This window comes from Telmatherina bonti (assembly GCF_933228915.1).
Source record: "Telmatherina bonti genome assembly, chromosome: 11".
NCBI lineage: Eukaryota > Metazoa > Chordata > Actinopteri > Atheriniformes > Telmatherinidae > Telmatherina > Telmatherina bonti.
The window spans coordinates 37121543-37135551 of NC_136629.1; the positions used below are offsets into that span (position 1 = coordinate 37121543).

Below are 14009 nucleotides of genomic sequence, written 5' to 3' on the forward strand. Positions count from 1 at the left end.
ATTTTGCGTGGCACTGCCTTCAGGGTGCAAAAGGTTCTGATTTCCCTCGAGAGGCATCAAGACCCAATAATCTCTCGCACATACACACACTCTTTCACTTGTGCAAACACATACATACAAACACATCCAAGTCAAGATGCTGTCATCAGATGGAGGGGAGCAGAAGTGGCTGTTGCAGAGTGAGTGTCTCAGTCTGCACTCGCACACGTTTAATCAGCAGCAGTCTGTTAGTCCACACAGCGGATGTGTGGCGGCTCTCCGTGTCAGTCAGCAGGCCTCCACACACACACACACACACACACACACACACATTACTGTCTTTAAATCAGCATCAAACATGATAAAAGGATTAAATGATGATAAAATGATCCAATCATTTCCTGTAAAGTGTTTTTCAGGAAATCCACAGTTTGCTGGTATATTCAGATGTTTTTGCAATAATGAATTTCTTTTATTAATGTGAACTTATGAAGCTGTTCAGTGAGGTCATCTGGTTTAATTATTATTAAACCAGAAGCAACACAGCAGAAACGTCCTCTGTGCTTCTCTAAACACTAAAACATTCCTTATTCTCTTTTATTTTTTTTTGCACAAACCCATAAAAAGCTGTCGTTACTGTGATTGGCAGTTTTGTTTCGGTGATCCGTACACGCCGTACACGGCTGCATGTTCCAGGAGAGGTCCTCCATCTCAGATGATCAGATTAGCTCTTGTTACATGCGTGCACAGGGATTATAGACCATGTGGATTCCAGATTTTGCAGCACCGCCGTGCTCTCCTACAGGTAGTAAATGTGTAAGTTGTTGGTTATCTGTACTGCTTTACAGTGTGTTCAGACCAAACACGTTTTGAGCAGTTTAGCTGCTCACTAAACTGCCACTTTTGTGTCCGACGCCCAAAACGCTCCCAACGCTCCTGCCACGCCTGCCGCTTGTGTGTCTGGAGTGAGCGGCAAACGCGGCGGAAAAGAGAGGAGGGAGGCGGCGCTTTCCTTCCGGTCAGTCTGAATGATGGCGGTGCAGTAGAGAGATGACATGGTTTTATTTCATAAATGAAGCTAGAGAACGTTGTCGTAGGGCAGTGATAGTCAGTGTTAATGCAACGAGAGCCGCACTCAGCAGAGAGCCGCCCCCAAACAAAGCGTTGCTAGGCAACGTATCCTGCTACGTTGCCAAATCAGTAACATTCAGCTTTTTAGCAAGGAATGGTTATCCTACATATTGCATGGAGTAATGGCGTCTCAGCCCGGGTCTGGTTTCACCACAGGAATCCTTAACAGCTTAAAAAACTTCTTAAATTTTCGGCATGTTCCACACGGAATGCCGACGCCCAAAACGCTCAAAACGCGACGCGAGAAAGCTCGACGCCCCCTTGCCGCGCCTCCCCATAGACTTTACATGGAAACCTGCCGACCTTGACACTCAAAAACGCGTTTGGTCTGAACACACTGTAACTGCAGCTGCTCAGGCAAGAGGAAGAAGCATCTTTTATTTCACCATTGTTTTGCTTTTCCTGCTTCTGCATGGCGACGTTGCTGCCGGGAGAGCTCCTAGCCAGTCGCTGCTCCTCTCTCACTTTACAGAACCAAAGAAGTGTTCACAAAGACAGTTTTTAGCATTTAAAATGGAAAAAGAGAAAGAAAATTGGGTCATATTGATTATTACAGGGGGTGATTTTCCAAACGCATTGGAGGAAGGTTAAGGCCGGTTGCTCTTCTGATGAGCATCGTCGCCGTCTGGGCAGGAAACGCCGCCGACCACAAACTCCATCAAACGTTGGGAAAATGCATAATGATGACTTTTTCAGAATGGGTTTGGTTTAGGAAGCAAGTCGGTGATTAACTTTAGTTTGACTTTTAATTTCTGGAGTGACCATTACAAGAAAGATAAGTTGCTGTAATTTAATTCTTATTTCCTTCACATTGATCGTGTGGCTCTGAAGGCTGTTAGATTTTAACTGGAAGAGCCAGAGGTCACGAGGAACACTGGAACACTCGGCTCGTAATCCCGACCTGCAGCCACACTTACAACAACGTGTCTGTGTGTGTGTGTGTGTGTTTCATGAGGCAGAAATGAAAGGCAGTGTGTGTGTTTTAGGCTGTGTGTGTGAGTGAATGAGTTGATCACTGGTTGTGTTTGCATGTTAGAATAACTAACGAGGAGAAAAAGTAATCGTGTGTGTGAACGGGTTCGTGCTAAGACAGGCTGTGTGATTTACAGTCACCGTGCACAGCTGTGGTTCAGTCACACACACACACACACACACACACACACACACACACACACATGGAAGGTGTTCATATCAAACACCACGAGAAGCTGTAAAGGTTTCACACACTGCAAAAAAAGAAACCTCCCTGTTTTCCATTTTATCACCGTGAAGCTTGACATTTTCCTTCTTGTTTTCTCTTCCATGACGCAGTAAACGACCAGTTGCAAGTCTGGGTTGATTAAGATCAACCTCGCAGCCTTGTCCCTGGGAAAATGTCGTCTCGTCTACGTTTCTGAGCTGGCAATTTGAGATGTTTCCATCAGAGCTAGTTCTGAAAGCGCAGAGCTTCAGGCCATGTCAGACACTCCTGCAACTCGGTGTTTACACACTTGACCAGGTATGACCAAGGTGACAACACCTCCAGTTACTTTTCATCACTTGAGAGGTCAACATGAGACGATGGAAACTGCCTCGCGAGGAGCTGAAATCATTTTCCCACAGCAGTATCAGAAGCGTGGAAATAAGAACATAAAAAGTCCCCAGGAGAATGCAGACCTCCTGTAGGTCACACATCTATGTCATATGTTATAGTTCTACGTTCATTTTATACATTATTTCATAAATACTCAGTGGCTTGGCTATATTGTGGTGTTTGTTGCATGTTTACATTTACATTTGTTCTCTTGCAGTGATGGGAAATTCCAAAAATCTCCTATTTTTTTCTGTTCTGGATCCAGAATTTAGCTGGGATAGAAGTCCATCTCTCATATCTTGTAAACTCTGTTGGGAACTTCTGGATTTATGACTTATTTATGATTTATATGCAGATATACTGATATACCGGCCCTATGTCGGAATGAGGAAGCGCAGGCTCCTCTTGTCTTTGTATATTGAGTTAGGATCACTGATTTAATGGTATCTAAGCTGGACCAAGACACAGAGGAATAGGGACATAGAACAGACCATCCATCCATCCATTTTCTTCACCATTCAGTCCATTTCAGGTCCCAGGGAAGCTGGAGTCCATCCCAGCAGCCATTGGGCAACAGGCAGGTCCACCTGGACAGGTCGCCAGTCCATCACAGGCATAGAGAGACATCGGGGAATATTTCCTGGCACTGAGGAACATCCACCCTCCTCCCCAAAACATAAAACCTTCCTTCACTTCTTACCTTCTTCAGTTTAATAACAGCTTCTCTTGTCTCCGAGTTCGTCGTCAGCTCAAACACACCCATTCCATCGCCATCGATTAAGCGATAGTTGACCAGTCCGTTGTCTCCAGATCAGGGTCTTTAGCCTTAAGACGTCCCACCTCCTCTCCTGGTACTTTGTCCTCTGACACAGACATGGAATACACACCTGGAGAGAAACAAGCACAACGTTTACGTGGCTTTGCTTGGCTGCTTGGTGACAGCGGTGTCAACGTCTGCTCGAAGCTCGCTTTAGTATTCAACACTCCTAAAGTCTTTGGAGAATTTCTGGCTGGCTGCCACTGTGTTTACTGTCTGAGGCAGGGTCAGTTTGGAGGGCAGCGAGGGATTAACATGAACTATACCATCTGTCTCATATGGCCCCAAAGGATATTAATATCTCCCATAGTGTCAGAAGTGTGTGTGTGTGTGTGTGTGTGTGTGTGTGTGAGTGGTGAAGGTGTAGACACCTGGTTTTGAAAATGTGAGCAGTGGGACCATATGTCTGCTCACTCTCTTCTTTTATCCCTTCTCCTTTTCCATTTCTCATCTGTTCTTTCCGCCTGTTCCCTTATTCCTGCCCGAGCTTTTCCTCCTCATTCCATCTCATCTTTCTTCTGCTCCTTTTGTCAGAAAACTATTTCCCTCCATCCCGCTCTGCATCTTCCCACTTCTGTTGTTTCCTTCCTCCTCCTCTGCTATCCCTCGCCTCCTCTCGCTCCTGGATTCCTGCATCCAGCACAGAACTACGTCGTGATTTTCTGACTCGTGCACCATTAGCGTGCTTCTCCAGCTCATCCAGGTGTAGCAATCCCACCGAATCATGAAATTCATTCAGTGGCGTCTGAGCAGACGCAGGTGGAACAGGAGAGCGAATCACAGGGCTGGACCCTTCCCGCTGAACCCCCCGGCTACCCTCCGGCTCTTTACTTTTTCTTCACTGCCTCTCCATCGATCCTCAACAAATCCCGCCCATCTTTCATGCATCCTCATCCCTGTACCTGCCTTCATACCGTGTGACTTCTTCCTCTGACGCCTCTCCTGCCCTGCAGTTCCTCCCCTCCGTCTCCCATCTCCATCCCCACAAATATTTTCCGTCATCCTCATCTCTCCTCCCCCTGCTGCCCTATTTCTCTCATGCCTGCCTGTCTCCCCTCTTCTCTGTCCCCATTCTGGATGAAAGCTCATTTTATGCCAGCCCCCCCCCCCCCCCCCCCCCCCCCCCCCCCCCCCCCCCCCCCCCCCCCCCCCCCCCACCCCCCCCCCCCCCCACCCTTTGCCCTTTTCCTCCCGCTCTGCTCCTGTCATATTCTTGCTTTTGCTAAGTAGCTTAACTTCAGTGGCTTCTGGCAGCTGAGTTAAACATTGTATGACAGAGCACACGGGCAGCTCGGCGTACCTGGCTGCAGGCAGAAAGAAACACTCCCATACAGGAAATGTACATTTACATTAAAAGACCACAGAGGAAGATGATGTGTGTTTCATCACGGGGGTCATCACTGGAAAAAAGTTAGTGGTGCATTTGAGAAAGTTGAGCCAGAAACTCATTAGTTTTTTTTTTGTTTTTTTTTTTTACATAAATAGACATGTGTGTTTAGATCCACAAGGAAGGAAGCAGGCGGAGAAGAACTCATAAAACCAGTAAATATATCTGTCATAGAAGCGGAAAATCTACCCGATAAGCATCTTATTTTAAGCCTGGCTTTGTGTCAGAGTCCTACATTACACCATATTACATTTATCTGCTGAAACTTTCTCCAAAGTTACTTGAAATGTGCAGGAGGAGCCAGTTTTGGGGAACAGTGATTGACCAAAGTGATTCTGACAAGTGAAGTGGGAATGTTGGGGATCGATCGAGCAACCTTTTCAGCTGAAGGACGACCACTCCATCTTCCTGAGCCAAACATAAAACTATTAACAACACATATTCAGTGACTCTGACGTGCCTTGAACTCCCAGTTTTCTGAAGCACGTTTCATTCTTGAAAAGATGCAGAACATGGCCGAAGATCACGCTTGTAATTCCTATCCGTCGTATTGGTGACACACACATGCTTTATCTTTTTGACATGATGCTTTGGGATTTTATCCATTTATCAGTGTTTAAATGTTATGAAATTACAGAATAATACAATAATTACAGAAGAAATTTAGGATTTTAACCAAGGTTGTTAAATTAAGCTGTGAAATTAAAACCTTTATTTTTTTAAAACATAAATGACTAAAATAAATCTGTGTCTTTATTTGACAAGGCCACTTTGTCACAGTTATACTATGGTCAGTGATAAATGTAATTCACCTGGCTGCAGTATTGTAGTATATATGCACATGTAGTTTGGCGGTTAAACCCAAGCGGCACCCTTCAGCGGTTAAAAGTGAAACCTATGTGGAAATGCATAAAACAGCAGTTCCCCCTTCATCCACCAGGGGCTCTAAAAGTACGAATCCCCAATAGACTCCCGTGTTAAAAAGGCCAACTTCACAGCAGAAATAAACATGTTTACAGCCTGGTACAAAAATCTATTTTAGGTTTAATAGGGCAGGAAAGTAATTCAATCTTGACATTATTTAGGGGCGTGTCCTTTTGATTGACAGGTACCCGATCTCCCGCTTCAAGTCAGAAGAACGTAGAACAACCGCGGTTTTTAGCCGGTTAACAACATGACTTAGCTTTAGCCCGCTTACCTCCATTAGCTGGTTGGCTCCTGTTATCTCCGGGTTAGCTCGGTTAACTCTTAGCTACAGGCAGTTCGCTCGATGTGAATCATCCACCATGATGCTCACAGCCCCCCTCTCAGTTCCATCTCTTTGCCCATATTTGTATTTTCCAGATGAGACGACACGCATGACCCTGCCAAGATGGTGATGGTAGGAACCGCCCACCGAGCTTCAATTCAGCTCTTCAGAAACCTACGCGTGACGTCACGGAGACTCCGCCCATCTTTTATATACAGTCTATGCTTAAATCACTGTAATATCCCTTCATTACAGGCGTCGCCATAGCAACGCGTTAATAAATAACTGATTTAGAACAGCTGGTTTCTGACAGGTGAATGAGAGAAACACGCTGTAGCTTCACAACAATTATTTAGCATAAAAACTACATGGAGACCAACATAAAATATTTCCTCTACTTCAGCGTATTTAGCAAGTTTTGTGAAAAACAAATAAACATTTGTTATAAAATGTTTACTCTGTGGGTATAAGTAGATTAAACAACTTGGATCCGTGCGCGTCGTGGTGTTCTAGACTCTGAGTCGTACATTATAATCGTCTAATGCACGGCTCCTCATTGTTTCATCCTTAGATGATGGCTGCAGGACGACCCGCACCGCACAATTCAGTTGTCGTGTCGGGGTCGGGGGGTCGTTACAAAGTTACAAACTTGTGAGAGACCTTTTTTGTTCTGTATTAATTTTTCCTTTCTTCTGTACAGTTTGGTTCATGTTTTGCAGTTTGGATGTTTGTTCCTCTCAAGCATCAGTGGTGGAGCTGGCACGAGTCTCAAACTGAGCCAATAAATTATAAACAGTTTTATTCTACTGTAATTAATTTGCATTAAGTGTAAGCACATAGCTGTAGACTGAAATGTTTCTGTTGCCAGAATTTACAGAGCATAAAATTACTTCTAGAAAACCTTTTCACGCTACAGAAAGATGAAAAAAGATGAGGTAATAAATTATACCTTAGAATAAAGATTTATTGTCTTTTTCCCCCTTTTTGTCTTTTACAACAAATAACATAAACTTGGGAGAAATCTTCTAATTAAACGTGTCAGATGAAGTCATGGAGGTGTTTTTTACCGACTGATTCTGCTGCGCTTCATGAAGACAGACAGATCTGTAACGGCAGTCCTCCAGGTCAGAGAAATGAAATGTCTAATAGCAGCCTGTAGGCATCAACCAGAAGATGATAACCGTCTCAAACTGAATTTTATCATCTTTGTTCCTCACTGTTTGTGTTTGAGCAGGAACGAGGAGTTAGCTTTGAAGCTGACATATATTAACGGTATTTAATGCAAACATCTGTCATGTCAGCCTGATAGAGACTGAAGTCGGAGTTATCTTCCCTTCCTTCTATTCCTTCCCCGCTTTCTTTCAGTTCCAACGAACTCTGGTCGAGACTCTGATGCATTTTCAGGACGTAAATGAAAGCTGCTTGATAATGAGGTTCATGGGAGAAATTTTCAGGGACAGAAAAAAAGAGATGAAGCCTTGGAGTGAATAAAAGCTGAAAATCTTCTGGAAGGCAGAAATGAGAGTGGAGGTGTGGCGTACACAGCATATGTTTTACTTTTTCTTCCTTCTCTCTCTGAGTTTCTTGTTTTTTAAGCTCCAGTTGCAGCGACAACCACATGAAATGTTTTCAGCTTGTCTGTCTGTGAAAAAAGCACCTTGTTTGTCTCATTCTGAACACACCTGAGGACCATTCTGGCCATATTATCAGCACCATAAGTCAGAAAGCTTGGAGATGTTATGTAAAGGAAAACGTGACACGATGATGGAGAGCATTAAATCCAGGTCGTTTGTCTGGTTTTATTTCCTCGCACGCTTGTCATTTTCCATGTTTTCCCGTCTCTTCTCTCCCTCATTCTGCCCAGCTATTAAATAAGTAATCACTGTCCTCATTCACGCCATCTGGGAGACTTTTCATGCAGGTGGTTGTGCTGCTTCTACTTATTTTTTTGAACAGGGGTGTCCACTTCTCCGGCATATTGCCGTGTTGTTCTGCCGGCGATGCACAGACAGGATTCAGATGTTATGCAAGGAGGTGCTTTGTAAGCACATATGCTGGATAATGTTTGGTTTTAAAACATACTTTGTCCTTTTATCTTGTTTTCAACCCGATTTACATCTGATGTGATAATAGTGACGCAGGCTTATTGGAGTCCCGACCCTACAGAAGCATATCTGCTTGACTAAACCTGCAGTTTTCAACCAAAGCAGCTTGTCCAAGCAGGGATCTCAGCCTGCTTCTGGAGTCTGTGTCTGCTTCTCATCACTCCCACCTGCTGTGAAGGAAGACCGAGGTTCTGATAAGGCCCGATAAGCACAATGTTGCATGGCTGATAAAACACTGTGTTTGCTGCTGGGGAGGTCATAAGAAGCTTAAATGATCAAAAGGTTATCCAAAGTAATGAAGTAGCATGAAAATCTGCAGACGGCTACTTTTGTTTGGAATTTTGCCACTAAATTCTTCGACGCCGGCTTTCATCCATCTCCCACTCTGGAGATGTGGTCTCATGCTTGCTGGGTTTTAGCACATGCTTCAAGTTTGTGCAATCTGTCATCGTGTTGGAAAACATGGCGCTATGAAAAATGCAGATACGTCAAACTGGAAACTTCAGAGAACTTGCATTTTGAAGCCAGACAAAAAAAAACCTTGTTGTGGCCCACAGGATCAGACTTTCACTTTGCACTGCAACACAATGAAAAGCCGTCATGTGGAGTGATGGCTTTGACAGACTGTCTCTGCATCTCCCTGTCTTTTGCATTTGTTCCCGTCCTGCTTCTGCTCATGTTTCTCTCTTTTCTCGCCTATTCAGCTTCTCCACAGGCTAAATCCTGATCCCTCATCTCTTCTTTTCTCCCTCTATCGTCTCTCCATCCATTCCTGCAGCTACTCAGCTGAATCTCTGCCAGGAGTCCCTCTGCTCAGAGGAGGGGGAGGGGGGGTACGAGGAAAAGGACAGAGAGAAGAGCAGGTGTAGCGTATGCTAGATGCAAAGACTGGAAATGGAAAAACAGAAAATACAGAAGAGAAAAAAAAAACTGTAACTTTGGTATTTAAAAAAGTAAGTTGTCTTTTTTTATCTCCATAACTTTGACTGTGTGTAGAATAAATGAGTTCCGTGTTTTCTGTGTGATGCACATGAAATGCATCGACTTACATCACACATGATGCAGAAAGAGGATAGGAAGCTGCAAGCTGGGGGTTCCAACAGCTGCTGTGCTGTTCAGTAAAATGTCTGACGGTTTCCCGCCTCTGGTGGAAATGTCACCAGAGCCACATGACACATACGTGTTATAGAGCAATAATTACAGTATAGGTGTTTACTCACTCTGTGGGAACTTTGGAGGGTTGTCGTTGACGTCTGTCAGGGTGATTTTAACCTCCGTGGTGCCTGACAGCCCACCCATGTGACCCCCCATGTCTTTGGCCTGGATGACGACGTCGTACTCCTGCCGAGCTTCTCGGTCCATGTTTGGCAGCGCGGTGCGAATGATACCTGAGGAGAAACACGACGGATCAGCTGATGGCTTTAAACTTTCATGGTGTTTTTATGAACACTAAAGCTGTCATGGTTTTTGTGCCTTAGTTTCAGGTTTCCTGTTTTATTTTGTAGTTTTTCCTGTTTGGTTTTCTTGTTTGTTGTTTAGGTTTATTGAGTTCCTGTTGTAGTTCACCTGGTCTTGTTTTAGTTCATTCACTACACCTGTTTCTTGTTTGGTTCCCCAGTGGATTTATACCCCTCAGTTTCAGGTCTTGGTTGCTGGATCATTTTGTTTGTTTCCTGAGTTCCTCTGTCTAATTAAATTAATCTTGAACCTACATCCCTGTTCTCTCGTCTCTGCGTTTGGGTCCACGCCTTCACCGCCGTCCTGACAGCGTGCACGTAACGGGCTCTTCGTTTTGCACAACAGGTGGGACGTTTTACAGCAAACAACTGACTACGTTCAAATACTTTTCTTCTTTCTATTTTACTTTAAATATCATTTAGACTCCTGGGGGGGGGGGGGGGGGGGGGATCCTGACCCTCACTCCACCACCAGGAGATGTACTGAGGTTAAAATAGCTGATCATCATCTCATCACCCAGTTTATGTTAACTAGAGGTGTGTTGGGTTACCAGAGGCACTGGTGGGGGGGCAGCAGGGAGCGATAACTCATCCAGGGATCCATGCTCTGAAATAATTTGTTGGACTAACAGCTGTGAATTCATCATGGTGTCTAGCCGTTGCTGCGATTTCAAACATCCCGACACAGACTGATGCTCTCTACGAACATGTTCGCTTCGTGGTTCTGGCCGTTTGTCGGCCAGCGGAGCTGGAGGCTCTCTGCAGAACAGCAGAGTGTGCATCACAACGGAGCTCATGTAAGTTGTGAAATGCATAGCTGGGAAAATGTACTAAACATTTGTTCATGTTGCTCTCACACAGTGTAATGCACAGTTTTAATCCTGCAAGTCATGATTAGATCTTTTATTTCAGTTCTTTCTCCTGCGAGGATTTAAACACTATTTAGTAATATTTCATTTGGAAGAAAAACATCGTTTTTAATCTTTCACAGAAATACAAACTGTAGTTCAACATCTCCGAAGTCTCATTTTCATCTATTTCAAGCACCAGTAATCTTTTCTGTCTGTTTTAATCATCACCCGCCACTCCCCCCCCAACTCCTCCCCGTCTGGCTGCAGTGTCGCCGAGGCTTGCTGTCATATTATACCAAGTGTGTGTGCATATATGTGTGTGACAGCATGAAAAGCTGATAATCTCCAAACCAATTAGAAATGTGAGCTCTGGATTTGAGCCAGTCAAATACCCAACACTGGTTTGATTAGTCAGATTTACTCTGCTCAAATCTCTCTGGCTCCCAGTGCCCTAACCACTCTCTTTCCATGAGCTCACTCCTTCTGAAGCAAATTTTCTCCCCGAACCTCTTGCTGGAAGTCCTTTCTCGCCCCCTCTGACCTAACACGACTCCGTGTCTGCCCTAACTTCTCTCCTTGCATCTAATTTCTTCTTTGAATGCAAACCCAGATATGATGCCTGTGCTCTGCAGGGACCCAGCTGAAAGTCCCTCTGGGACCTCTTCTTCTTCTTCTCTCTTTTTTTTTTTTACACCCATGCCTTCTTTTCTTCAGCAGTTTCATTGGAAATGATTTGCCATCCATGAACCCTGCAGCAGGGAGTTTGCAGCTCTTATAACAGACGGAAATATTGCAACAAGAAATCGGTTTTTAGTTTGTGGTTTGCAAGAAGCAGTAAAGTATTGATGTTGTGTGTATTATTATGATACTAAATTGTTTTATTTTTTCATTTTGAGCCAAATAAAAAAAAATCCAAAACATGCACAGTTACTTAATGTGTTATAAATTAGCTCAAGGTGCAAACTGAAGCGTTCAGTCTTGTCTCTGGGTGAGTGTGGATGGAGGGATGAGTAGTTGTCAGCCTTGAGGAGCTCTATGTGTGTGTAGTCTTTGCATCAGGCCACCGTTCCTACGTTTGGTTCTTCCAGAGGATTATAAACCAAAGCAGGATTTTGTTCTGAGCCTCACCTGTCTGAGGCTCCACTGAGAAGTATGGCTGCCCTTGCAGAATGCTGTACACCAGTCTGGCGCTGTTGCCGTAGGTGGGGTCGTCTGCGTCTGTAGCTGTCACCTGGATCACTGACGTACCTACAGGACAGACAGGACAGGAGGAGAGTCCACCTCAGAGATTCGGTTCAGGAACAGTTTGACAAACAAGCTTGTTTCAGCGTGCCGACTCACCGGCCGGCACCAGCTGGACGGGACTCAGAAACTTCTCCTAACCAACCCTACATGACTGATCTCCACTCTTTTTTCTCCACATTTCATCATAATCTGGTGCAGATATCGTCTGAAATTTCACTCTTTTAAATATTTCATTAAAAAAAACCCACATATTTCATCCATGTTGAGTATGAAAACCTTCCCAAACTGAGGAAATGAATCTGATCTGAGCTCAAGATCCGTGAACTTCACAGCTTCATCTTATCCTTTCCAATATCTGCCATTTAGAGGATCAGTGTTTGCTGTTTCTGTGTCTACATCCATAAGATCTGTTAACAGAACCTGACCCAGTTCAGCTGAGCCCGAGTGAAACACAGCGAGTCATGGGAAATAACTTCCTTATAATAAATCTGTGAAATGTGACACTTTTTTAATCCATGAGGTTTCCTGAGAAATCAGCTTAATATCTGCAAATCTTCACAAGAGAAACGCAGCTCTGGCTGTGAAGCGGACATGAATAATCTGCCTCTAAACAAAGAAAAGTGATGAAGGACTGATTAAGAGTGTGCTGTCACCTCGCAGCCGCCTCTAAAGGCCCATTTCTGCCCTTACGTACGTAAACGGTGACGTCCATTTTAAACGTTGCCATCACACCTCCGTGTGTCGTTTACATCGTCGTGGTTGTGAACATCAGTTCCGTCCCTAGTGGACGTTGCTGAGTTAACACAGGTTAGTAGCGGTAATGTACCGCCGTAAATTCTTTACAACCGTCCCACCAGAAGAATAAAAACAACTTCTGTCTTCCTTTCCTGGTGCTTTTTATTTTGGCAGTTTCTGCGTCGTCTCCTTCCAGTTCTTCTTCTTCTCTAGTTTGCTTCTTGGTTGCAGGTCAACACTGCCCCTGTTATCTCCAGTGATACTGCTCTGTTTTCTGCATCAAGTGATGGACGTCTGTAAACGGACCAAATTACGCTCATAACCGACACAGGAGACGGAGGAAACTGTCCGTCTGCTGCGTATCTGCTTCTGCATCGAGCATAAATGTGCCTTAAAGCTGGAAAACTGTCAGAATCTTCATAAATTAGGAGTATAAGGTGTTGGTGGATTCAGTTTATCCTGTGTTGAGGCCCTACATGGTCAAATTCAGCTTCTCTGGCAGAGATAATACAAAGTTCTGTTGTTGAAGGTGCTAATTTAGCTGATTCCTCTCTTCATTGCAGGTTTAATTTGACACCACTGGTAAAAATACAGATTATAAAAACCAGATTTGTTATTCAAACTACTGAATAAATAGATATTGTTGCTTAAATAAAGTAAAAAATAAATGGATAAATACTGAAGCAGGGAAGCTAAACCTGGTCCAGTGGGTTCGATGCCTGTTGGGTTAATCGCTGTGGTTGATGGATAACTTATAACATGTAAGTCGCTTTGGATAGAACTGTCTGCTAAATCTCTATAGAATAGAATAGAATAGAATAGAATAGCACTATAAACTGGATCAGATGCGTGTGTTCTGGATAAAAACTTCCACCTAAAGGTAATTTTATCCCGACCGACTCGTTGCTCATCCATGTGGAGCCCAGAAGGGTTCGATGTGGGCTGCAGATTACAGGTTCATCTATGGATCTTTTGTTCAGCGATTTTCTCCATGTTTGCAGGCATTTTAGCATCATTTGCTTGTTTTGTATATGTATATAACCCACATGGTTTCATTCAGACATGGTCTGACGCTGCCTGAACTGTTAAAAGAGAGCTCATTTAAAAGCAGAAGCCTTTTCTGTCTCTTTACCTCTCAGACCAGCGAGACAAATTCAAGCTTTTTGTTCTGATGAAGTGACAGCCCCCTCCTTAGCAGAGAACCTAAAGAGAACTCATGTTTACATAAGCTCTTTGTTTTTAAGTCCAGTTCATTGAATATCTTCAGGTTTTGTGGTTTTTACAAACGCTGCTAGTGCAGTTCATTCCAGGTGAGCCTTCAAGGCTTAAAAACTCTCCAGGATCACATGATACTCCGAGAGAAAATGTTCCGGATCAGAAGCTCGGAGTGAAGAGGCTGGAAGGAGACAGCCGAAGCCCTCAGCTACGCCGACATCTCACCGGGATTTTCCTTACAATCCTCCTCTGTTGTGTAGGTTTA

General features: G+C 44.1%; 1 protein-coding gene across 1 annotated transcript in view; it reads right to left on the minus strand.

Moving 5' to 3' along the window:
- cdh11 (cadherin 11, type 2, OB-cadherin (osteoblast)) overlaps window positions 1-14009 on the minus strand; it is a 94904-nt gene that overhangs the window by 10641 nt on the left and 70254 nt on the right. Inside the window, 4 exon segments of the mRNA XM_079248477.1 lie at window positions 3384-3493; window positions 3496-3570; window positions 9462-9629; window positions 11678-11797. Coding sequence (XP_079104603.1) covers window positions 3384-3493; window positions 3496-3570; window positions 9462-9629; window positions 11678-11797 — 473 coding nt within the window.